We start from the raw sequence: 24556 nt of genomic DNA, 5'->3' as shown, positions 1-24556 counted from the left end.
AAGGAGGAAGGGAAGGAGGGAGAAAGAAGAAATGAAGGAATAAAGGAAGGAAGGGAGGGAGGGAAAGAGGGAGAGAAGGAGGAGTAAGGGGAGGAGGGAGGGAGGGAAGAAGGGAGGGAGGGAAGAAGGAAGGGAGGGAAGAAGGGAGGAAGAAAGAAGAAAGAAATGAAGGAATGAGGGAGGAAGGAAGGAGGGAGGGAAGGAAAGAGGAAAGGAGGGGAAAGAAAGAAGAAGAAAGAAACGAAGGAATGAAGAAAGGAAGGGAGGGAAGGAGGAAGGAAGGGAAGGAAGAAAAGAAGAAAAAAGGGAAGGAGGGAGGGGGAAGGAGAGAGGGAAGGAGGGAGGAGGAAAAAGAAATGAAGAAAGGGAGGGAGGGAAAGAGGGAAGGAGGGAGGGAGGGAGGAAGGAAGAAGGGAAGGAAGGAAAGAAGGAAGGAGAGGGGGAGGAAAGGAAGGAAGAAGGGAAGGAGGGAAGGAAGAAGGAAAGGAGGAAGGAAGGGAGGGAAGGAGGAAGGCAGGAGGAAGGGAGGGAAGCAGGATGGGAGGGAGGGAAGGAAGGAAGAAGGGAAGGAGGGAAGGAAGAAGGGAAGGAGGGAAGGAAGGAAGGGAGGGAGGGAAGAAGGAAGGGAGAGAGAGAAGAAGGAAGGGAGGGAGAGAAGAAGGAAGGGAGGGAGGGAGGAGGGAGAGAGCAATACTGTTGTCTGCTACAACATACATCTAGAGCACATTATGCTAATTGAAATTAGACAGACGCAAAAGGATGAGCATGAGTCTGTTTATATTTTAAGTCTAGATCTATAGAAACAACAGGTCAGTGCATGCAGGACTGCATGGGAATGAGATATGACCATGAATGGCTACAGGATTTATCTGGGGTGATGACTATGTATTAGAATTAGTGGAGCTGGTGGCACAACCATGGGAACATATTAAAATGGCACTGAATGTGTTATGGCATCTAAATGAAATGCCAGTACCAACTATCCAATTGTTACCCCCAAGATAAGATGGCTAGGCCTGCCAGCTGGAGTGTGCTCTGTGCTCTGACAGTGCAGAAGTAGATGAGCCGGGCAGCACCTTGCCCATAAATCAGCCTAACAAGCTGCCCTCCACCAGCCACACCTGCTCCTGAAGGTTGCAGCAACATCATCTCTGAACAGGGGTTTTAGAGCATACTGGGGATGCAGAGTCTGTGAGGCCAGGCACTGCTGAAACCTCACTGCCACATGACTCCTACCCAGCAGGTACAGCATGCAGGGGATGCAAAACTCATGAATTGCCCTGCCCAGTTTGGACACAGAGATCATGCATTCCAGAGCAAAATTCTAGACTGATGCTGATGGCTGCACTCCTGCGGGTTGATAGAACAGATATTCTTTTTTTTTGTTTGTTTGTTTTTTGTTTTTTGGGGCCACACCCATTTGATGCTCAGGGGTTACTCGTGGCTAAGCGCTCAGAAATTGCCCCTGGCTTGGGGGGACCATATGGGATGCCCGGGGATCAAACCGCTGTCCTTCTTTGGCTAGCGCTTGCAAGGCAGACACCTTACCTCTAGTGCCACCTCACCGGCCCCAAGAACAGATATTCTTAAGACTCTCCCTGGGTCAGCGTGGTGGTGCTGGTAGCCTTGCCAGCGCTAGCCTAGGACAGACCGTGGTTCGATCCCCCCGCATCCCATATGGTCCCCAAGCCAGGAGCAACTTCTGCACGCATAGCCAGAAGTAACCCCTGAACGTCACCGGGTGTGGCCCAAAAACAAAAACAAACAAACAAACAAAAAGACTGTCTCCCAAAATCTTATCAGAAGACTCTATTCTTCTAGAACACATACCTCTACCATTTGCCTCTTTACAAATTCCCAAGAACATAGTCATTTTGGGGAGTCATATTAGTGTAAAAGTAGATTTTCCTGAGCTCATATGTTCTTGAGAATTGTATGAAAGACTTGCATATAAAACACAAGTTTATAAAGTTTAGGGGGTGGGGCTGGAGTGATAGTACAGAAGGTAAGTTATTTGCTAAGGAATCTAATTTTTCTATTTTTGAGGATCAGATCCTTGTACCTACAAGGAAGGAAAGGATCATGCTGGGCCATAGCATATCTCCATACTACCTGATGCCATTTCAAATCAGCTTTGAAAATCAACAGCTTTGAAAATGAGGGTAGAGGGCTGAAGAATAGTACAGTAGTTGGTAGGGTGCTCGCCTTGCACATGGTGGCCCAGATTCAACTCCCAGCATGCCTTATGGTATCTTTGAGCCCACTAAGAGAGATTCCTGAGTGCAGAGCCAGGAATGAGCCCTGAATTCTCACTGTTGGGTGAGCCAACAAACAAGCAAAAGAAGTTAGGGCAGAACAATAGTACAGTAAGCAGAGTGCTTGCTGTGTATGTCCAACTTGGGTTCAATCTTCAACATCCTATATGGTCCCCTGAACCCTACCCAGAGTATTCTGAGTGAAAAGTCAGGAGTAATACCTAAGCATTGCCAGTGTTCCACACACACAAAAATAAAATTACTCCATTTATTTGCAGTTCAAGTAGGTGGGTTCAGATCCTCCCCAATGTCCAGGACTCTCTTTTTTCCTGTGTATGATATCACTTGTCCTGTCCCTTGATGCCCAGTACTGTGGAAGACATCCTAAATCCTGTCCCTCACCAGAGGCTTCCTGTTATCGGCTGTATTTCCCACTGCCAGCTATTCATTGCCTGTTGAGGGTGAGATTTAAAGTGATCAGTTGAATTATTTAGTTCCCTCAAGCCTCCACCTCTCCACTCCTGCTATATGAGGCCACAGGCGACTATTTTTTTTTCTCCTGGAACTTTGGTCTCCCTGTGAAAAGTATTAAGTCCAACAACTCTTCCATCCTGAGCAGTCATCTAGAATTTAAGACAAAGCCTTCTTATACTGTGTACAACAAATGTATTTGTGATTTATTAGCAATTAAAGTATATTGTAAGCTATATACCTATGTACCTATATATCTATATTCCCATATATCTGGGGTGATGTAAAAATTTCCCAGGTGAGGTGCTACAAAGAGAGCACTTTGCCTTCCATGTTTCTGACCTGGTTTTGATTCCCGTATGGTTCCCTGAGTCTGGTCAGGAGTGATCCCTGAGCACAGAGCCAAGAGTAAGCCCTGAGTGTCACCACATATAGCCCCCAAACTTTTCTCCTTAGGCACAAAGGGATTCAAAAGAAAAAGTTTATGTGTCCCTGCTCTGGAACACCACTTAGGCCACTGAGGTGTCCCTACAACATCCCACAGGAGAAAGATCAGAAGTTAGACCTAAGATGCACAGTCCAGGCTAGTTTCCTTGAAGCCTGTTTGGAATCTTGAGAAAGATTTCAAGTTAGAAACACCAAGGGGTTCCTTCCTATCATGAATCACACTATTAATGATCATCATCACCAAGCAAGGGGCAGCAAACTGTTGGATTAATCGGATTCCACCCTATTCAGTATATGCTTGTTACTCATTGGTCAGAAGCACCTTTGGATGGAAGCATCCTTTCGCTGGTGCCTTAGACCACCTGTTCTCCACCCCAGGGTGTGGTCTGGTGTCTGCTAATAAAAACTCCAGTTCTCAGGGAAAAACCACTGCGGTTTCAGTTTTCCACGACTGAGCTATCTGCTTCTTAGAAGTGGAAGACTTGCCTGTGGGAATTCCTGAACCGTTTCATCCCTTAACTGTGTGCGGATTACTTCCTATATTGTTGGCGGCATTTGCTTCCAGACCCGAGACTCTCCAATGTCCTGGACTTGGGGCATGAGACTTCTGCTACAGTCCACAAAAAATTCTGTGTCTGTAGCAGCTTTACTGGCTGCAGGGTCCACAACCCCTGGGCCCTATCCCACAAGTCACCTTTGGCCACTGTGAAACCAAATATGTGAGAGAAGCACCACTGAGGGGGGTAAGTTGGCCCTTGTCATCCCAAAAATAACTTTACAGACCAAGAAAGGGAATGTGGAGAAGACAGAAATTAAAGTAAAATTCTGCATCTGGTAGCTTCTGCTGATGAAGCAGCCAAACCCTCTAGGGACACCTTGTCTAACATGGAGACAGGCCTAGGTAAAGCAGCCTTAGTGCCCCACTGCCCCACCCAGTGCCACCACCAGCCTATGTCTGCATCAGCCCCATCAGTCCAGTACCACCTGATTGGTCTTTCTGCCTGCTAAAGCCTGGTCTTGAGTCAGCAGGGCCACCTTTAATATATAAATCAAATGATATCACTGCTGCTGTCAGAGCCCTGCAGAGCCTCCACTCTGCTGGGAACCTATGACCTTACAGCAGCCCCCCCCCCCCAGTGGAGTTATCTGGGTTGTAAGCCTTCTCCCCACTCTCACCACACACCCTACAAATTATCTCTTCTCACCTTCTGCAAACACCTCACACCCTACTCTTGACTTTTCTTCTTGGATGCCTGTCTTCATTTCCCTCTTCCTCCAATGAGTCCTCAGTTTCCCGCAACCTTCCTGCTCTCTGTCTTGAGAGTCTTTCCCAGTTCCCTGTATGGATCTTTCCCTATCTCCCTCTTTTTGTGGTGGTGGGTGTTAGCATGTACTGGCTTTGTGTTCCAGATCATACCCAGAGGTATTTGAGGGAAGCTGTGGAGAAGGGATAGGAACCTCCGCCTCCACCCAGCCCTTTCAGCTCAGCTGCCTTCATTCCTTCATGGGTTTGGTCCTCTCCTGCCATCCCATGGGGATCTAAACTCTGGCTTATGTCTGACTCCCACCACCAGCTCCAGATCAAAGTGCTCACACAAGGAGTCACACAGGCTCTAAGCTCCCACCCAGACCAGCATATACACAAGATTCTGACTTATAAAACCACAGCTGGAAATCTATTCGGGTATCTTTAGTATGCTCCCACAAGGGCCTCTTTTCAGTGTAAAAAAATGAATCATTTAAATGGTTCTGAATTGCTGTGTTTTACAGAAAGGACAAGTTCAGGAGCGGATTTATTTCGTCTTCATATAGAACAAACAGGGCAGGGCACGAAAGGAAGTAACTCATGAAGGGGATGAGCAGACAGACTAGAAGCTTGGGTTTGTCTTCTAAGGGTCTACCTGGAATACCTGGAATACCTGGGTCACTCTCTAGTGAGAGGATGGGAGGTAGAAAAATATACATGCTTCTGTGAGAAGTCCAAACTTCAGAGAACTCACTAAGGGGCTGCAGAGATAGTACAGTTTTTGAGGAGGGCTCTTGCATTGCATGTGGCTAACCTGAGGTCAATCCCTGAGCCCCACTGGAAATGATCCATGACAATAGCCAAATAGGGTCCAAAACAATAAAGGTCATTTTCCGTATTCCCTCACTCTCTTGACTATGTTTTCTCAGCTGTCAGGAAATGCATCACATCAAACAGATCACCATATAGATTCAGTTGTGAAAGCAGCCAGGCTTTGTGTCATGACCAGACCCGGCTTCTACTGGTAGGCGCCTGAAGCCCAATAGGGTGGACAGAGACCCAGACCATGCTTCCTCCTGAGCTCGCGCCATGGTGGCTGCATGAACAGCCCCAATTTGCCCTGAACTTTAAACTCCCTTTGCAGTGATAGCTGCTTCCTGCACCGAATAGCCACAGCTCTGAGCCTTAGACTTCCTCTCACAAAAATTTCTTCTCACCAGAGTCACAATGCACAGAAAGGGGAACTCCTTTCTCCTCTTGAGGTTCCTGGGGGTTCGCATATAGGGGCCTGGAAGATAGGGATCTCTCCCAGCCATCATTAGGAAGGCACAGCTATGAATACAGATTCACACCTCCAGGGTCCCCATGACCTCATGGGCCCCACCTGGGCCCCACCATTCTCTTGCCTACCAGTCACTGGCAGGAAAGGGTGAACAGCTGCTTCCTTCCACTCTCCTTTTAATCATCCTTAATAGGCTCCTCATCGGTTCCATGGTCCCCACTTGAGCCCTCTCCGGGCCTCATCGTCCTAGCATAGAGACTGAGAGTTCCTGATGAGGGCATTTGTGTCTGGGTTCCCATTGCGTCTTAAATGGCTAATCAGCCACTCCACCCATGTTAACTGCACAGAAAGAATGGCTCTGTCTGCTTCTGTAAAATTTAAACCTATTCAGGGGACTTCCCTGGCAGCCAGCCCTTATTAATGAATCTCCTCTGATCCAGGCCTGGAGGATGGGCCTTTTTGTGTGTAAACGATCAACTCACAGCTGCAGGCTCCCAAGGTCCATGTGTGGGAATGAAACTGGGCTGTCTCCCACAGACTATTGTGGGACTGGGGGGAGTCCTCATCTAGCTCCACCCACAATGGGGCAAGAGGCACTGCTCTAATGGACTCTCCCCTGAGCCTCTTTTGGGGTCATTGGGCTCGGACCAGAATAGCTGGGAAGCTGCACTGATAAGCCCAGCCTCTTCAAGACACACCCAAGGAACGTCCCATTTCTCAGTGCAGCTGTTACTCTCTCTCTCTCTCTCATTATGGGCACCACACCTGAGATCTGTGTTTCTCAGCTGGGGGCTATAAACTCCTAATGAAACACCAGGACATTCCAAGGAGGACACAGGTAAAAATCCTATCAATAGTTAGAGATGGGGTGGGAGGTGTCTCAGCAAAGGACTGGGAGGCAGTCTGGTGAATCTGGAAATGGGAAGACGGCACAGAAAGGAAACAGGTCAAAAGGGATCACGGTTGGAAAAAGATGGAGAAACACTGGGACAGAACTTTCTAATGGGTCTTTATCTGAAGGAGTTATGTGATTCCCTCCATGCACAGGAGGGAGCAGGAAAGGATGTAGTAAAGTTGAAGCTATTATTTGGGAGGTGGGAGGTGTGACTGCTGGAAAAGGGATTCCCCTTGGTGTTCAGAGTCTACTCCTGGCTCTGTTTTCTGGAGTGACTCCTGGCAGTGTTTAGGGGACCATATCTGAATCAGAGTCATGGCCACCACCATCACAAGCAAAGCAAGTGACACCTGGTCTTTCTGGAGCCTCGGGAAGAGTGACTTCCAAAGAAATTTGAATCATGTTGACAGTTCCGAGAACTGACCATGGCTCTTGACAGTTTTGCTTCTAAGAATAGGCTTCCCCAAATGGGTGTTTATGCTTCTCATGAGAAACACACAAGAAGCCTCATAGCGAAATACAAGCAGAAGCAGCCACACAAGGGTATGTAGACTAGATGAAGGGAGGGTGGCAAAATTCTGCAAAAGGAGAAAATGCATGAAGGACAATAATGGAACTACTGACCCCACCGCTGGCCAAGACAGAGCAGGAGTCTCCCAAAGACTTGAGGCCATGTAAAGGAAGACAGCCACAAGACCCCATTCCATACGCTTCCACTAATATAAAATTCAAAACATGCAAGAAAGATCTCTGATGATAAAGATCAGAATAGTAGTGGCCTCCGGGAGGAACCTTTATATTATCCAGCTGTATACTTTAGATCTGTACATATGACTGAATAGAAGTTAGACTGCAGTAAAGGAAAAAAGAATCAAAGAAAATGTCTGTTGTGTTAGTTTCTTCCCGGCAAAACAGCTCATTATTTACTCATTTATTCTTTTTTAAAGCTCTGCTTCCTCGAGAAAGATTTGAAATGGCTTACAGAGATATATGGCATCAAAGTTGTGAAGAGACCATGGCAACACTGAAACATAAGAACAGCAAAATGGGACAAAACCAAAGATGAGGGTGTTTCTCAGTATATATGGCAGGAAGTCTACACGCTGCCTGGGGTGAGCTGAATGGAGCTTCCTAGCAGTCAGTGCAGACAGGAAACCCAATGTTACACTGACGTGAACATGCAAAGAGAAAGTTTTCCAGTACTGTCCCAGACAAAGTCTGCTATGTGGTCAAATACCTCTCCCCGCCTCTTTCTCTCTCTCTCTCTCTCTCTCTCTCTCTCTCTCTCTCTCTCTCTCTCTCTCTCTCTCTCTCTCTCTCTCTCTCTTTCTCTCTCTCTCTCTCTTTCTCTCTCTCTCTCTCTCTGTTTTAAATTAGTTTTGGGGGGGATTTTTGACCACACTCAGTGGTGCTCAGGGCTTACTCCTGCCTGAAAGGAAGAGAGAGGAAATGGGGTCGAGTGGGGTGGGGGAAATGTCTGTCACTGAGGCAGGTAGGGGAGAGGCAGGGGGAGGGCGGGAAAGAAACTGGGGACATTAGTGGTGGAAAATGTGCACTGGTGAAGGGATTGGAACATTGTATGAGTGAAACTCAATCATGAACAACTTTGTTAATATGTATCTCATGGTGATTCCATTTAAAATTAATTAAGAAAAGAATGCAAAGTTATAAATAAGAAAAGAGACAACTATGTAATCAAACCCCTATCTGTATGTTTTATTTTTTAATTAATTTATTTTAGGGTTTTGGGTCACAATTGGTGGTACTCAGGGCTTAGTCATGGCTCTGCACTCAGGGATCACTCCTGGTGAGACTCAGCTGGGTTCCACCAGGAACCATAAGGGAACCAAAGGGGTTCTGGGGATTGAACTGGGGTCAGCTGCATGCAAGACAAGTGCTTCAACCCTTATACTATCTCTCCACCCTCAGTTCTGTTTGTTTTCAACTTTGTCAGGCACCCCTTTTGGGAACCCTCCCAAGTCCTGTTAGCCCTCAGCAGAGCCCAAAGAATGGAAGGCTGTATGTGGCATCCAGGTCCTTCTCTATTTACTGCCCCATGTGAAGTTATGCTGGAGTGGCCTATTTATGAGGGCTCAATTTCTATTATTGGGGGTGCCTGGGAACCCCAGTCTATTTCCTCTGGGCTCTGCTGCTCAGCCCATCTCCCTCTCAGTGGCTGCTCCTCAGCCAACTCCCTTCTCCAGATCCATTTCTGACTGGTACAACTGTTAGGTGCTGGACTCCTTCCATCCAGCCATTTGCGATGATGGTTCTTTCCACTTTCTGGCTCCAGTTTGGGAATTGAATTCATACACTGCTCCAGTCACTAGGAAAAAAAAGAGACAAGCATCTAGAAAAGGAGGAATTTAATGGAGTCTCTTCTCTGTTATTCCCACCCAGCTCTATCCTCATTCTGCAGGAAGAGAACAAGCAGCCAGGTGAGACTGCCAATCCCAGAAGCCCCCAGTCTCCCAGCGATGCCAACATCATCCCAGCCCACCCTTCCCACAGTGTGAAGTCTCTTCAAACCACTAAGACTACCAACAGCCTGCCTTGCTGCAACAAAGTCGAGCCATCTCCAGCCTCTCTCCATTGGAAGAAGATCTATAGCTCAACTCCAGGCTAGCTTGGAGGAATTGGGTGTGATTTCAGAGAGATTTATCCTTTCCCTCCTGGGCTATTTGTTTGGAAAGTTCCCTTCCCTCTTTGCCCCTCAACCCCACCCCACCTGGCAAAAGCAATTTGCCAGTGCCAAAATGGTAGGGGCATTTGTCTTACATATATGTTGCTGACCCAGGTAAGATTTCCAGCAACTCCATAAGACCTTCTGAATCCTACCAGGGATGATTCCAGAGCATCGAGCCTGGAGTAAAGCCTGAACACCACCAGGTATGATCCCCAAACGAAAACAAAACAAGGAATTTTCCAATTAAAAGCAAAACTTGGGTTTTTGCTATTGTTGTTATTATTATTGTTGTTGTTGTTGTTGTTGTTGTGACATGCTATTTGCAGTTTATGTAGGCCCCACAGTGATGGTGAGGAACTGTTTTAACTGTGTCAGTCTGCCAAAAATCATTGACATATTTGCTCCTATTACTGCAGCAGGGTCCTGGCTTGTCTTTTCAATCTCTCAGACACACAACTGCAGGTTAAAGGCCTCCATCTTCTTTGGTCTGGATCCAGAAGATGGGGTTCAGATGACCCCCAGTTCCTGACATCTCTATCTTTCATGAGTGGCCTCTCTGGGGCTGACGGAGGATCCCACCAGCACTTATGCTAATGTGGGCACATTATCGGAACAAGGACCTAATAATAGTGGGAAATTGAATTGCAACAGCAGCAGCCACCCCGCTGGAGAGGAGCCATCCTGCTCCTGAGGAGGAGCAGCAGCCTGGGCGGGTGGCACAGAGCCAGCACACTTGCCTCCAGAATTTGGTCTCCTTCCCTGTATCCAGGTCTATAATCGCGCCTTTGTGAGTGGAGGGAAGAATGTAAAGAAGCTAAATTTGGAACTGATTTCATAGGGAGTGCGAGCTCTGGAGGCCAACTTTACCTTATGTTCACTTGCCGACCAAGAAGAAATTCTTGGCCCTGCTGAAGGAGGAAAAAGAAGGCTCACTTCCAGCTCTTCTCAGAAAGAAGGCAAGGGAAACAATTCGGGGCTCCTAGTATGCTCCCACTCCCCCAATTGGTATGTGAGTTTTACAGGGGAGGAGAGCAGGGCCTGAGGGTTGTGAACCTTCAAGATTGTCAACAGGATCATGCATTCAGAGCAAATATCAAATTGGATTTTGGTTGAGAGCACTCCTCACTGCCTATGAAAACTGGTTTTCAGCCATGGGTCCACGGACAGGTGCATAAAGGTGGCAAACCACTGCCTTCCTGCCTTGTTCTCATGGCCAATCCATGGATTGGATGCAGGCTCTGGACTGGTGTTTGATATGAAAAGGTTGGTGAAGGCTGGTTGAGGAAGAGGGATGGACACAGAGGCAGGAACAAGCTATTTCTGCCCTCCACTAACCTAAAATGTGGACCATGCCCTTCAGGGTGGTGATGGTGCTCGATTACCTGGATCGATGGCTTCGCCATCGAAGATGGTGTTCATCTGGATTGTTTCCTAAGGAGAGGAAGGAGACAGCTTCAAGCACAGCCCGAAATTCTTCCCTGCAGGCAAGACTGTCATTTTGTTGGTGCTTTATTCAGCAGCTCTGTGCAAGATGCTGTTTCAGCACTGATTCAGCAGACTCTGTGCAAGATGCTGGGGGCACCTTGGTGACAGGCAGGTGTCTGTTCACTCCAAACAAAGCTGGCAGTTAAGTGGGAGCCACTGACAGAATAAAGTGACAAGGCCTGGTGGCAGGGAAGAGAATATTATGGAAGAGAATATTATGCAGATTAAGGAGATGAGGATATAAAGCAGCTGAATAGTCTCATGATGAGTGAAGTTAGAGAAGGACAGACAGAGAATGATCTCTCTCTTATGAGAGATATTAAAGAGCATAGCCAGGGAACAACAAATACCCAAAGGCAACAGAAACTGAGACCTGCTCTACAGAATTGAACTTTCCAAGGGCAGTGATCAGGGAGTCAGAGGGGCGGGGATGTCGAAGCATTGGGGATCAGAGGAAGGATTCTGAGACAGGAAGGAAGGAAGGAAGGAGTCACTCCAGTACTGGGCATGGTGTTGGATGTTGTATGCAGAAAAACTCATTTATAATGAACAGTATTATAATGGATAGTATTGTAAGTTATCATGCTTCAAATAAATTTATTTGGGGGAACAGAGTGTTAGTACAGCAGGTAAGGCACTGTTCTTGTTTGTGGCCAACCTGGATTTTATCCCCAGCATCCCATATGGTCCCCCAAATACTGCCAGAAGAGATTTCTGAGTGAAAAGCCAGGACCCCTCAGTATCACCAGTGTGGTCCAAAAACAAACCCCAAAGCAAATAAAACATTTTTTAAAGTTCAAATATTAAAAAAAAAAAACTGAGTCAATGTACCTTCACTGCATAGAAGAGACCAGCTGCAGTCCAAATATTCTTGGAGTCTGCCAAAATTCCTGCCCCACACTCCTCCACTCCCTACCCTCCACATCATGTAGTGGCAAGATTTTTCTAGGGCCAGAAAATGCTGCTAGGATATTGCAGTCAGAGAAATATTTCTCCCACTTTCCTGGGTCCTTAGGTATAGAATGATGGAAGAAGACTGGCACAGAAGGAAAGCAGGAAAGCCATGGGGAGAGCTGGTCAGCATCATTTGACTGTAAGGTACCTTCAGGGCTGGTACAGGGGAACCCCATATGCCCACCATTGGATGCTGCCCCTTTGGCTGAGCCAGGGCAGTATTGCCTCTAGGCCTGATCTGCCTTGCCTGAGCCTTGGGCTCTGTCTTTTCTGATCTGTACTCAAGGTCACTGTCCAGGAACTGACTTCTGCCTCATATATCTGCCTTCACCAAATACTCCTTTTCCTCATCTATGGCACTTTAGAGGGATTCTTTCTCATCACCCATGAGGATGTTGTGGAGTTGTGTGACCTCAGTTTCATTGCATAAATGATCACCTACTCACTAGCACACAACTCCACAGCTCTGAGACAGGAAACATAAACCAGGTGATGACTATAGCAGCATAGAGGTTAAGGTGGTGGGGATTTTGTTCTCTAGAATATGGATTTGATGTTACATATTTTTTTTAAATTTTGGGGTCACACCTGGCAGCACTCAGGGGTTACTCCTGGCTCTATGCTCAGAAAGCACTTCCAGCAGGCATAGGGGACCCATATGGGATGTCGGGATTCGAACCACCATCTTTCTGCATGCAAGGCAAACACGCTACCTCCATGCTATCTCTTCAGCCCATGATGTTACATATTTCTAAGTCTTTGAGTGACATCATCGAGGACCCTGGCCTTAGACAAGAAGGATGGGGACACAAGAGATGGGCTCTCTTTTCTATTTGTGGACAGGGATGCACCAAAGCACCCGGAGAGGGACTGGGAGCCAAATTTACAGCACTGACTGGACTTCCCTCCTTATTATGTAACATTAATCCCCAAATGAATGGTCTTGAGTCATAATAAAGCTTCTCATTAGGGTGAGGAGGACTCGGAAGGTCCCACAAGTCCATCCTTGCTCAGTGGCTGGATTGGCTTAATAAAAGAATCTCAGAAGGGACTTACTCTTCCAGACCATGCTCTGCCTTGAACACACATCTATCTCCCTTGCTTATCTCTGTGTTTCTTTACTTGCGTATTTCCACTATGAAGAAGCCTGCATTCTCTCTTGAACACTTACCTCTTTCTTCCCCTCACGTCTCTAATATAAGTTTCAATTAAAAAAAACTACCTTGCTTCAGTGCCCCCTTGTTGAATTACTGGGTCCTACCTTACTCAGTATTCATACTCCACCCTAGGTTGGGATCTGGTGATTGAATTACTGGGTCCCTCCCTACTTAATATTCCTTCTCCACCCTAGGGTGTGGCCTGGTTCTTGTAAATAAAAACCTGGGTTTCAGGAAAGTAGGGGCTCATTCTTTGGTCTTCTTCCACTAAGCTGCTTTCCTTCTTAGGAGCAGAAGGCATGTGTGGTGGGATTCCTGGCTTGAGTTGGAATTCCTGAACTTATTCTTGCACCCTTTCACTGTGCAGATTATTTGCTGCAATGACATTGCTTCCAGGCCTGCATCTTTCCATGTCCTGGTTGGGGACTGAGGCATCTCTTACCCCCCCTCCCCCGCCAATATCAGAAGATAGGATGAGGTGGCACCTCTCAACTTTCAAATACTTTGCATCTGTGGGACCCATAACCATTTCCCACACAATTCCCCACAGGATATCTGGGGTGGAGGGTGCTCCCATTTCACAGGTGAAGAATCAGAAGCTAAAAAAGGCTGAGAGTCCCAGGGTCAGGTAGCCACTCAGGCAGAACCAACCCTGCACACTCTTCCCTTATCTCTGAAGTTGTGGGAAAGCAACATGAAAATAGACCCCACTGATGTCTGAAAGTACCATTTCTGGTCTTTAAGCTCCTCTTCCCCAACTCACTCTCCTGGAGAGCGGATGGAGATAATAAACAGTACTATTCAATATTTATGAAATCCACTTCTTCTGCAAATATATCAGCAGACATGTTCAGTGGAGGGAGGAAATTCTTTCAGGAGCTCGTCACACAGCAATCTGTTCCGGTGGCCAAATGTAAGCATCTCCCTGAATAATAAACACCCCAAGAGAGAGCAGCAGGGCCTGCACGGGAGGGAGGAAGGAGCCCCCAGCAACACCCCACAAGCCTGGTGCCTTAGGCCAGCACACTTACCACCACAACCTCCCTTTTTGTATTCTTGATTACTGTAGGAAATAGAAGTGACAGAAGTTACCGTAAGCTTGGACACATTTTTTAAATATATTTATTTTTGGGTTTTTTTGGGGTCACACCCAGCCACGCTCAGATATTACTCCTGGCTTTGTGCTCAGAAATCACTCCTGGCAGGCATGGTGGACCATATGGGATGCCGGGATTCAAACCACTGTCCATCCTGGATCAGCTGGTAGGGCAAATGCACTACTGCTGTGCTATCTCTCTGGCCCCAAACATTTTTTTAATTAAAAAAATTTTTGTAGGGGCTGGAGCAGTGGCACAGTGGTAGGGAGTTTGCCTTTTTCACAGTTGACCAAGGACAGACCGCAGTTTGATTCCCCTGGCATCCCATATGGTCCCTCAAGCCAGGAGTGATTTCTGAGAGCATAGCAAGGAGTAACCCCTGAGTGTGACCGGGTGTGGCCCCAAAAAACAAAACCAAAAAATGTGGGGGTTTTTTGTAAATTAATTTAAAAAACTGGAAGTTGCAAAGTTATTAATAGTTGAGTTTTAAGCACATAATATTTCAACACCAATCCCACCACCAGTGTCAACTCCCATCATCAGTATTTCCATCCTCCATCATCCTCCACCCCCAACTCTGCCCACCATCTTGATTGGATATAAAATTAAATTTACAACTTGTGCTCCACAGTGGGAGTACTCTTAAACAGACTTAGAATGTAGCATGGCTGTGTTATACAGTATAGAATATTCTCTGTGGACAAGTTGGTTGACAGCTTCTCTTTTCGCAGAAACACACATGTCTGCTACCACTTGAGATATAACCCCAGCACCACTTATGCTCATTTATTTATTTGTTTGTTTGTTTTTAATTTTTTTGTTTGCTTTGGGGCTACATCCAGCTGTGCTCAAGGCTTACATCTGGCTTTGTGTTCAAGGGTCATTCCTAGCAGGGTTGGGGGATCAAATCAGGCTTAACTGCATGCAAGACAGGTACCTTACCCACTGTCCTATCTGTTCAGCCCCTATGCTTTTTCAAAAAGTAACTAGGGTTAAAGACAACTAAAAATAGATTATTTATTAAAATCACCTCATTAGATATATCATAACTTTTATTCTATTTTTTGTTTTCTTTTTCAGGGACAACACAGCCATCTTCAAGAGCTACTCCTGGCTCTTTGCTCAGCAGTGACCCTGGATGATGTCCAGGGACTCTATGTGGTGCCAGGAGATTTGAACAGGGTCTGGCAGGTTACAAGTCAGGCACCTTACCAACCTCCTGTACTGTTTCCCCCTTGATAATGAAATTTATAGCCCTGCTTTGATTGGCCTGGGCAATGTCACGCACACATGCCTCTGAGTGGTATGATAAAAGCTATTCTTTTATGAAATCCTACTTTCCAGTCTGTCCTGGATCTCCCCATAGTTGGATTCTCCTTGGAACAACAATTCTTGGGGCTGTAGTGGCATCTCTCTGGGCTTGGAGCCATTACACTGAACTTGCAGAATGCACCAGCACCCCTGAACTCATTGGGCTTTCTCCTTTCCTTGGATTTACCCAGCCCCTTTTCTGACTTGCCTGATCTAAACTGCATCTGAAAATGGTCAGATCAAGGATACTCTGAGACAGAAGGACCATTTGAGCTTTGCTGAGGGTCCCTGCAACTGGTCCTCAGGAAGAGTCACACCTCTGATAAATCAAGAGTGGGGGGAACTTGTCTTGAACATAAGCCAATACAACTGACAGAGGTTCAATTCCTGGCATCCTATATGCCCCCCCCCCAAGGTACCCCAAAGTGGTTCCTGAGTTCAGAGCCAGGAGTAATCCATGAGCATTGCTGGCTGTGGCCCCAAAACAAAACAAATCCTGATTTTTAATGTTTAATTCATAGAGGTCTCCTCCCTAGAGTAGGCGAAACAGACCTCAGGAAACTACTGGGGAGAACTTTGGGGAAGAAGGCAGGCTAGGCAAGACCAAAACAAGAGATCTAAGTAGACTAATAATACCAGATTCCTCAACCTTTCCTATTTCTAGCAACTGGCAAGCCACCCAGGCAGGCACACACTGGATTCTCTGCAGAGCTAGTCTCTTCTATACTACAAAGCAAGCAAAACCCAATTATCACCACAACAAAGGATACAGACATTGTCCATACCTCCTTTCTTCACTCTGTTGAAGAGGGAAAGGGATATAAATGCTTTAGTCTGAGAGTATTCTGTAAGGGTACACACAAACACACAATGGGGCTAAAGACACGTAACAACCCCCACCCCAATGATTCAGGGTTGATCCCAAGTGGTTTCAGGCAGGAGACTAATATGAGAGCTAGGTACCTACCCCTGCTCTAAATTAGCAGCCCCATGACTGTTGGCTTCGGATGAAGGTTTCTGACTGAAACTACTGTTTTGAGAAAATTTCAGGGAATTTATTTTCTCTGATGACACCATCTGCTGAAGCTATGACCACCCAGGCAGATGGCTCAGTGATTCTGCAGAAGGCTGGCTGCAGAAGGCAGGTCTGAGAGCTGGCACGAAAGCCCTGGAGTTCTGTCATGTAAAGAGCTGGACCCAACTCTTGGGCTCTTCAACAGTAACCTTGGAATCTATCATTCTGGGACTCTGTGATCCTTTGCTGTTGAACAAATGTTGGCTTTCATATGGTGGGGATGACCAGCTTCTGGAGAGGTCAGGTCTTCCTTGGAACTGCTGGCTCTTATTTTCTTTCTCAAGTTAGCCAGGTTAAAAACAGTAACTAGAAGCAACCAGCTTCAAGGTATGCACTTAACACTGGTCCAAAAATGGCATGTGAGTTTCAGCATCTACAGAATTGCTTCCTTTAAGAACTTCTCCCCAAATCTAGTATAGGGCACCGCCAGTCTTACAAACTTAAGACTCTTTTGGAGCCAAAAAAGAAAAAAAAAAATTCATATCCATTTGTGAGTATAGTCCAAACAAAAAATGCCTGTTTTAAAATTTTAGCAGATGCTAAAAAATTTCTTACCTTGGCATCAGTGTTGCCAATAGCAACAAACTTCCCCAATAAATATGGCAAAATGTAATGTACATCTTTCTACATTATGCTAATGCTCATACTTTTAGATAGTCTTTCGTCCATAGATTTTTGTTTTGTTTTCATTTTGTTTTAGGAGGTGGGTTGGGTCACACCTGCTAGTGTTTCTGGCTCTAGGGATTACTCAGGTGACCATATGGACTGCTGAGGATTGACCCAAAATGAGCCACATGCAAAGTGAGTGCCTTAACCCTGCACTATCTCTTCAATACCAGCCATAGACTGGTATTGATAGTTTGACAGAACTAGGTAATCTTCAAAATATCTTCCTTCCTTCTTTCCTTTCAATTTTTGGGTCATACACAGCAATGACCAGGCATTACTCCTGACTCTGAACTCAAGAAGTACTCTCGGCAGTTCTGGAAAGGGAGAGGTGGTTTAAACCTGGGTCAGCTATGTCTACAACAAACACCCTACCCACTGTACTCTGCCCCCCCCCAAACACCTTTAAAAAGCACACCAGTGCTAGCATTTCTTCTCTGTGTGTCTGGGGAATTCCAAAATGTGAGTTTCAACTACTTCAGGATACTGGGACATAGAGTTCGAGGCTCTAAAATCTAAAATTAAGACTCTAAACTTTTTAGTTTACTGGGAATCAGGTAAGAAACACAATACAATATGTAAAAAAATTCATTGTTCTAGTGAATTAAACCTTTCCTCTGAATCAGGAACACTGAAAGTGCTCTTTTTGTATTTGCTCATCATAAATTGAGATTCACAGACATCATCATTTGCCCAAAACTTGTCTATCTAGAAAGTGGTAGAGCCAATCTTGGAAGCCAATTCATTTCTAATTCCAAAGCCCAGGCTCAGAAACATGCTCTCATTGTAAGAGCTACTGAGACAGAAGGAGCGTGGCTGTGGGGAATGCTGGTATCAGTCTGACTTTCATCCCGGTACTAAGACCTCATAATAGCTAGTAAAAGACACTCAGCAGAGCTGGCAGGTGAGAGTCTTTTTAACAAGCATGCAAGAACCAGAGGGAGAAGAAGAGTTATTGTGTTTACTGCCTTTGGGATTAGAAGATCTGGACCACATGCAAAAAGAACAATAATTGTTTTGTCACACAAAAGCCCAACTGAGACATTGGAACCAAAAGCTTAATGCCCTTATTGGTTTTTTCTGCTTCAACTATTCAATCCAGTTCTCCTAATGTTCTATAAATATGAGCATAGCATGACCCACATCCAGAGGCTCAGGAAGCTTTTATCCAGGGTAGAGGTTACCAAAGGGTAAATACCCTTATTTCACTGGGAGCATAGAAATGCCAAAGGCCTGGGATATCCCAGCAGTTGGAGGAAATGATGCTCAGGATCACTGGTGGTTGGGGGTGGGGAGAGCTGTGATTTCTTCCTTATCATCTCCTTTCCTTCTTTACCCCAGGAACCCTCTACACCCTGGAGAAAACCCACTTCTCACTTTTCCTTTCTCCTCACCAGAAGTCACAGTTTCTAGGAAATGGAGAGAAGGGGTCAGTCCAAAAGCAACTTACAAAGTCTTCGTGTGCTTCCTGGTCTTGCAGTATCTGCAGATGGCTTTAGCCAACACAACAGTCATGTACCCCAGGAGACTGAGAAGCAACATGGAACCCAGTGTGACAATGAATGGCACATACCACGCTGATGAGGAATATATGTTTTCCCGCAGGACCTGGTATGTGATCCTGGGCTTGAGAGAAGAAACCAGGGATGAGAAAAAGGTGAGCTGAGGATGCAGCATTTTTATATTTGGGGTAGAGTATCTATTGTTCTCTGCCTTTATTCTATAAATCAGACATCTGTGTCTTAGCACTTGCAGCTTAGATCTATCAACTTATTTAGTTTTTGTAGACAATCGTTAACTCAAATTTTAGAAAATTAAAGGAACTGAAATGCAATGCCTGACCTAATTTCATTCTTTGTGTTTCTTTCCCATCTTCCAAGCTAAAGGTTCCATTGGCTTTTTCCTCTGCCAAATCATGGCATAACCAAGAACTAATACAGTCATTGTTTCTCACTAAGAATGCATCAGCCATGAAAGTGGGTTTGTTTGTTTTAACGTTTTGTAGACTTCTCAGTGTTCACAACCTACGTGCTGCACTAGCAGCTGAGTGGGCTGATCTCCCAGTGAAACCTCAGGTTGAGCCTCTGCCTCCAGAGTGGGAGACAAGTAAGCAAAGCACAGAGCCTTCAGGAGGAGAGATGTCACAACTTGGTCAAGTTTCTGGCTACTCAGAATTGCAATCATTCCTTACTGATAGCATTTTTACTAGGATCGGCTACTGCTGGAAGTCCTTAAGACTTATATTTCCATTCACTGAGTCATACTGATTCGAGAACCAGGTAAGATGTATAGGATTGGTTGTGGCTGGACACTGAGAAGCAGAAATTGACCCCTGATAAAGGTAAGGCCCTGAAGTTCTGGTTACATTTCCTCTGGCACACTACAAATATGGGGCTTTGAGCAGAGGATACCTTACTAAGAACAGGGGGAAAAGGGACAAAGACATTAGGCAACTCCCTCAGAAAGAATGAAAGATAACCCTGTCATTAGATGTCAAGACTCTTTTTCCTTCAAGACACTGATTCTCTCCTGACACCTGCTTGTTTGTTTCTCACCATTTACCACAATCTACAGCAATCTTATGACTTGGCAGGCTTGTGTATAATCTGTTTCCCTCTCTCAACTGGAGGCTCTCAAACTCCAAGGCACAGTAAAATCCCCTGGAGGGCTAATCAGAAACACAGATGGTTGGGCCGAACCTACAGAGTTTCTGATTCAGCAAGTCTGATGTTATGGTTAGAGATTCGAGCCTTCCTGATGGTCATAGAGACCATCAGGACTGGAGATAGATAGCATTAGTGTCTTGGGCATGGAGGTTTGCAAGAATCTGCAGTTTCAAAATGTTCATGGTACTACGATGATGGATGTCTGGTGGGAAGAGGGTCTCACTTTGATAACCTCTGTACTATCCATGAGCCTCATGAGAGTGGGGATCATTTGGGAACTTGTCCTCCAAAGGAACTGGCATGTGAATAGTAGTGCCAGTGAAGACATGAGGATCACATGAGTAGAGGTGAGAAGTAGAAGACAGACTGGTGCATGTTGAGTCTTCAGGAGATGTGGAGAAAAGCACCTGGTAGCTACCTACTTTCTTGAACACTGACTTGCTCTTAAGAGGGAATGCAGTTTTCACATGCCCTTGAAAATTAACTCCTGTACTGCAAGCACCAAAAGTGACCAAATACGATATCTTATAAGTCCTTTCCCAAATGTACCAAAAGTCCTTTCTGTGCCAAAATAGGAACAACAAAAGGGCTCTATGTGAAAATCTTACCTAGACCCTTCTGGGTTTCTTTTTGGTTTGTTTGTTTTTTGGACCATACCACGCAGTGATCAGGGCTCATGGCTCCATGCTCAAGAATTACTTTTGGTAGTGCTTGAGGGGCCTTAGTGGTTGCCAGAGATTTTAACCCAGGTCAGCAGCATGCAAAGCAAGATCCCTCCCCATCATACTATCTCTCCAGACCCACAGATCTTTCATAACCCTCCAGTGGTTATTCCGTCCAGCCCACAGTAGCCATTGCAGGCAAGCTCCAAATGCCATTAAACCCAGTCATCATTTCTCCAGTGTAAAGGGCTCCATGGATGTAAAGGATATGGGAGTCTAATGGCTATGCCCTTACCTTGGGGGTTGTGGTGACAATTGTGGTTGGGTGAGGAATGACCCTAATATTCAATGTCACTGTCCCTGTTTCAACAAGAGCCTCAGCTTTCTTCCTTCCAGACAGCATGTTGTCATCTGTTATGTAGACAAGTAGTTTGTAGTCCCAGATCTTATCCAGTCCATCAATATAGTCAAATCGAGTTGCTAGCAGCAAGTGTGAAACATTGGATCCAGCATTTGGAGAGAAAGTAAAATGGCTGTTGATGTTGCCTAAGAGAGATTGGTAAAAAAAAGTAAGAAATAAAGTTTCAAAGAAAATTGTTTCTAGTCTCATTTTCTCTACTTCCTATATAGATGCACCAGGCATGGGTCAGTAAAATGACAGTCTTATAACTGTGCCAGAGATTTCCTCCATGCAAAGACTCTGGCTCACCATCAGTGTGACCAAAAAAAAGGAAGAGGACAGACAAGGAAAACAGTGCATCTGCCCCAGGAGATGGATCACTCCGGGTAGAGAGATGTCATCCTGCTGGCCTTTCTGACCAATCCTTATCATCCAGCATGGGGACAACTAAAACTCATATTTAGTTCAGTGGGTATGTAGAAAGAGGATACAGTGCACTGCATCCCTGAGCCACAGACCCATTTCACTCTGTGCCTTTCCTATCGGGTCACAGTAGCCAGAGTGTCCTGGTCTCTCAAGGGTAGGTGATCCTTGACTTTGTAGGTATGACAGTTCCAGTTCTCCAGATCCACCCTAGCCCCCACCCTTCTTTCCCAGTTTATTAGAGCGCAAGGCTCACAGTTTAGGGAGCCTGGCATAGAGAGGCAGCATATCCAGGCAGCCCTTGCTCATTCATTCCTCCAGTGACTCCAGACTCATTACTGCCTGGAAACCAGTAAATGGAGCAGGAGATGATACTGTTTTTATTCTCTTAGCAGCAAAGTGTTCCACAAAGGCCTGAGGGTTCTCAGTATGGATTGTTTCCATCTTTGGCATGACGGGTCCTGCCCCTGGGTTTTGTGACACAGCCTGATCCAGAGAGGCTTCCCACTGCTCAAGTTCCTGCTCCACTGGGGCTCAGCAGGAGGCCAAGATGAATTTTACTCTTTTACGTGAAATTGCTCTGCTTGTTTGGGTTTAAATTTCTGGCCCCAGCCCTTTATTAGATGAGCTATTTTGGTCTAATTTCCACTGAGAGGTGCTCTTTTTTTTTTTTTAATTTTTTTTCTCCTACAATGGTATATTTTTAAACAGAGAAAATGAATGAAGCAAAAGAGAATTCCTAAGGACACATTCAAAAGCATTAGTCTATTTAATCTATTATTAGGAAGAGAGAGGGCTCCAATTCTCTGTTCCCACCACAAGTTTATCAGGCAATGGGGAAGGAAGACGATTAAGGAATTGGATTAAATATATTCAGAGCCAGAGAAATAGTACAAGGGTGAAATCATTTGCTTTGCATGGGGCCAATCTCTGTTTAATCCACATTGCTACATATGGTCCCCCAAGCACCACCAGATCTGATCCCTGAACACAGAGCACCACTGGTGTGGCCTAACAGTCCCCAATTAAGTATATAAACAAATGATGAATGAATCATCTTTATGGATCTGAGAATTTAGGGAAGAACTTGCCTAAATAGTCATGGAATTCACCCTTCTTAGGGCCTCTGGGCAGCCATGAATGGGAATCTGGGAGGAGTCAGGAGAGGATAAGAGGAAGAGAGGATGGGGAGCCCAGAAATCATCTGATTCATTCTATAGCATCTCCCATCCCTTCGCCTGTGTCTACATCAGCGTGTGACACAGACCTGTTACCCCTTCCCCAATTCCATATGCTAATCTCACATGGATGATCAGACCCGCCCATACCTGGGGTGGGCGGGATATCTTGAAAAGACAATAGGGCTGCCTGGGGGGAGGGGAAAGAGCATAGGCAGCCAAAATGGATGCAGAGGAGTCGGAAAGAGGCTGCTTAGCTTAGAAGCCATGTGGGAAATGCACATGGCGATTAGGTTCTTGTAATAAAGCTGGATTTCTCCTGAAACTTTAACTGACTGCCTGTGAAATTATTTCTCCGCCATTACACTGCAACCTACAGACCCGCGTGCCAAAGGGACTGCAGGCGCAGGGCCAAGTTTAGAAAGGCCTCACCACAACACTAGAACTTTATATTTAATAATTAATACAACACAGACCTACCTAACCACATCTCCCTCAACAGCTACTAAGACCTCTACCCAGTAGTCAGAGCCAGATCTGTTGACATCAAGTACATTACCTGGGCCAATTGTATAACGAAAAGAACTGGGACTAGAGTCCAGGTCAGTACATGTCAGCTTGAAATTCTGAATATTTGTGCCAACTTTTAAGTCCACAGGGATGGCCATGAAGGAGGTGTGTGGAGTACAAATTGGCTTTTCATCATTTTTTTCCAGGACATTGACAGTCACCTACAGCAGCGACAGAATGGTTATTGTGATGAGCTGATTGACTTAATAGCATTTTCCATAGCTAGTACTAACAGTGTCCTAGGCACTGGGTTATGCACTTTGTAGATCAACTCATTTAGCCTCAATTAAGACAGATAAAATGATTGCTCCCATTTATTATAAGAGGAAATGGAAGCTTATGGAGATAGAAAATTGACATAAGATTGTACACCTAGTATGTAGCATTCCTGAAATATAAACTCCATCCACTGACTAATGTTATTCATACCTATTCATAGGCTAGAGTTAGTGCAATGGATAAGGCACATACCTTGCACATATTTTCTCCTAAGTACCACCAAAAGTGATTCCTAAACACAGATCCAGAAGTAAGCCATGAACACCTCCAGGTATGGCCTAATTTCTTCCACCCCAGCAAATAACCATTCATGTGCCCGAAACATGTTTACCTCAACACACCACCTTATTTTCAAATGATACTCAAGATGTTTCCCCATTCATGATAAGGGGTGTACAGAGACCTCCCTAAAGTCCTTGTTTGCTGCCCTTGGGAATGGAAAGTTGTATCTTTAACTTTGATTTATAGACCAATTGTTCTCAAATCTGCTGTTCTTTCAAAGGCCAAATGAATCTTCAGACCAAATGAATTTACCTCGCAAGAGGGTAGATCCTAGGTCCTTTTATCCTTTATGTTCTCCAACTGGTTTCTCCTATGCAGCCAAGGCTGAGCACTCCTGGGACAAAACGAGTCAACCCAGCTAAGCAGGAGGAATCTCATCTGTACTCTGGGTCATTGGCAGCTCACTAAGCTGGTGACACTCACCAGCCACAAGCAGGGATCAAGCATTCTCTTTGGTCATTGTCTTGTGATTGGAATTGGAGTATGGACTGGGATGCCTGCCAGCAGAGACTCATCGGATGCCAGCCCTTAAAGGGACTTATGTGATCATCACCCTTTTAGAGAGCTTACAAATTCCAAGTCATATTCTCTACCTTTGAAATTTGGGGATTTCAGCTCTTTCTGAGCCTAGGAATAAATTGAAATGTTCATCCTAGTGAGCTCCCAAAGCAGGGCCCATTCATTTTTTTTTTTTATCAAAAACCTTGCCTAACAAACACAACAATTATCTCCAGCTCAGCACATCTTTTCCTCTGCCTACAAAGCCAAGCCTCTCACCTCATTAAAACCCTGGTGCCGTTAATTCAAAGCCAGTCATCAGAGAGACTGGACTGTTCCAGCACTGGGTTAGCAGGTGACTCTCCATGTCAGAGAAAGAAAAATTGGAACACAAAGATAAGCATGACTCAGACCCTGCTGGGAAAGGGGATAAAAGTGGAGACAAGAACATCTCTGCCACTGACACAGTCATTCTCCGAATCACAGGGGCCTGCCTGTTATGCACTGGGTATCTTTTGCCTTCATGCTTTTTCACTTTACCAAGAAAGACCAGAAATGGGCTTTGTGGCCA

At 45.5% G+C, this 24556-nt stretch overlaps 1 protein-coding gene across 1 annotated transcript in view; it reads right to left on the bottom strand.

Moving 5' to 3' along the window:
• Positions 1-8824: 8824 nt before the first annotated feature.
• The window catches only part of CDHR3 (cadherin related family member 3), a 67517-nt gene continuing 51785 nt past the window's right edge, over positions 8825-24556 (bottom strand). Inside the window, exons 13-19 of the mRNA XM_049777640.1 lie at positions 22916-23087; positions 20651-20901; positions 18478-18653; positions 16072-16085; positions 13910-13941; positions 10665-10713; positions 8825-8922 (exon numbers count right to left, since the gene is read on the bottom strand). Of these exons, the coding sequence (XP_049633597.1) occupies positions 8825-8922; positions 10665-10713; positions 13910-13941; positions 16072-16085; positions 18478-18653; positions 20651-20901; positions 22916-23087 (792 nt within the window). The remainder of the gene's footprint in view (positions 8923-10664; positions 10714-13909; positions 13942-16071; positions 16086-18477; positions 18654-20650; positions 20902-22915; positions 23088-24556) is intronic.

The sequence above is a fragment of the Suncus etruscus genome, chromosome 1 (genome assembly GCF_024139225.1).
Source record: "Suncus etruscus isolate mSunEtr1 chromosome 1, mSunEtr1.pri.cur, whole genome shotgun sequence".
Taxonomy (NCBI): Eukaryota; Metazoa; Chordata; class Mammalia; order Eulipotyphla; family Soricidae; genus Suncus; species Suncus etruscus.
The sequence above is the reverse complement of the archived record's forward strand: the minus strand, read 5'-3'. Positions and strand labels throughout refer to the sequence as shown.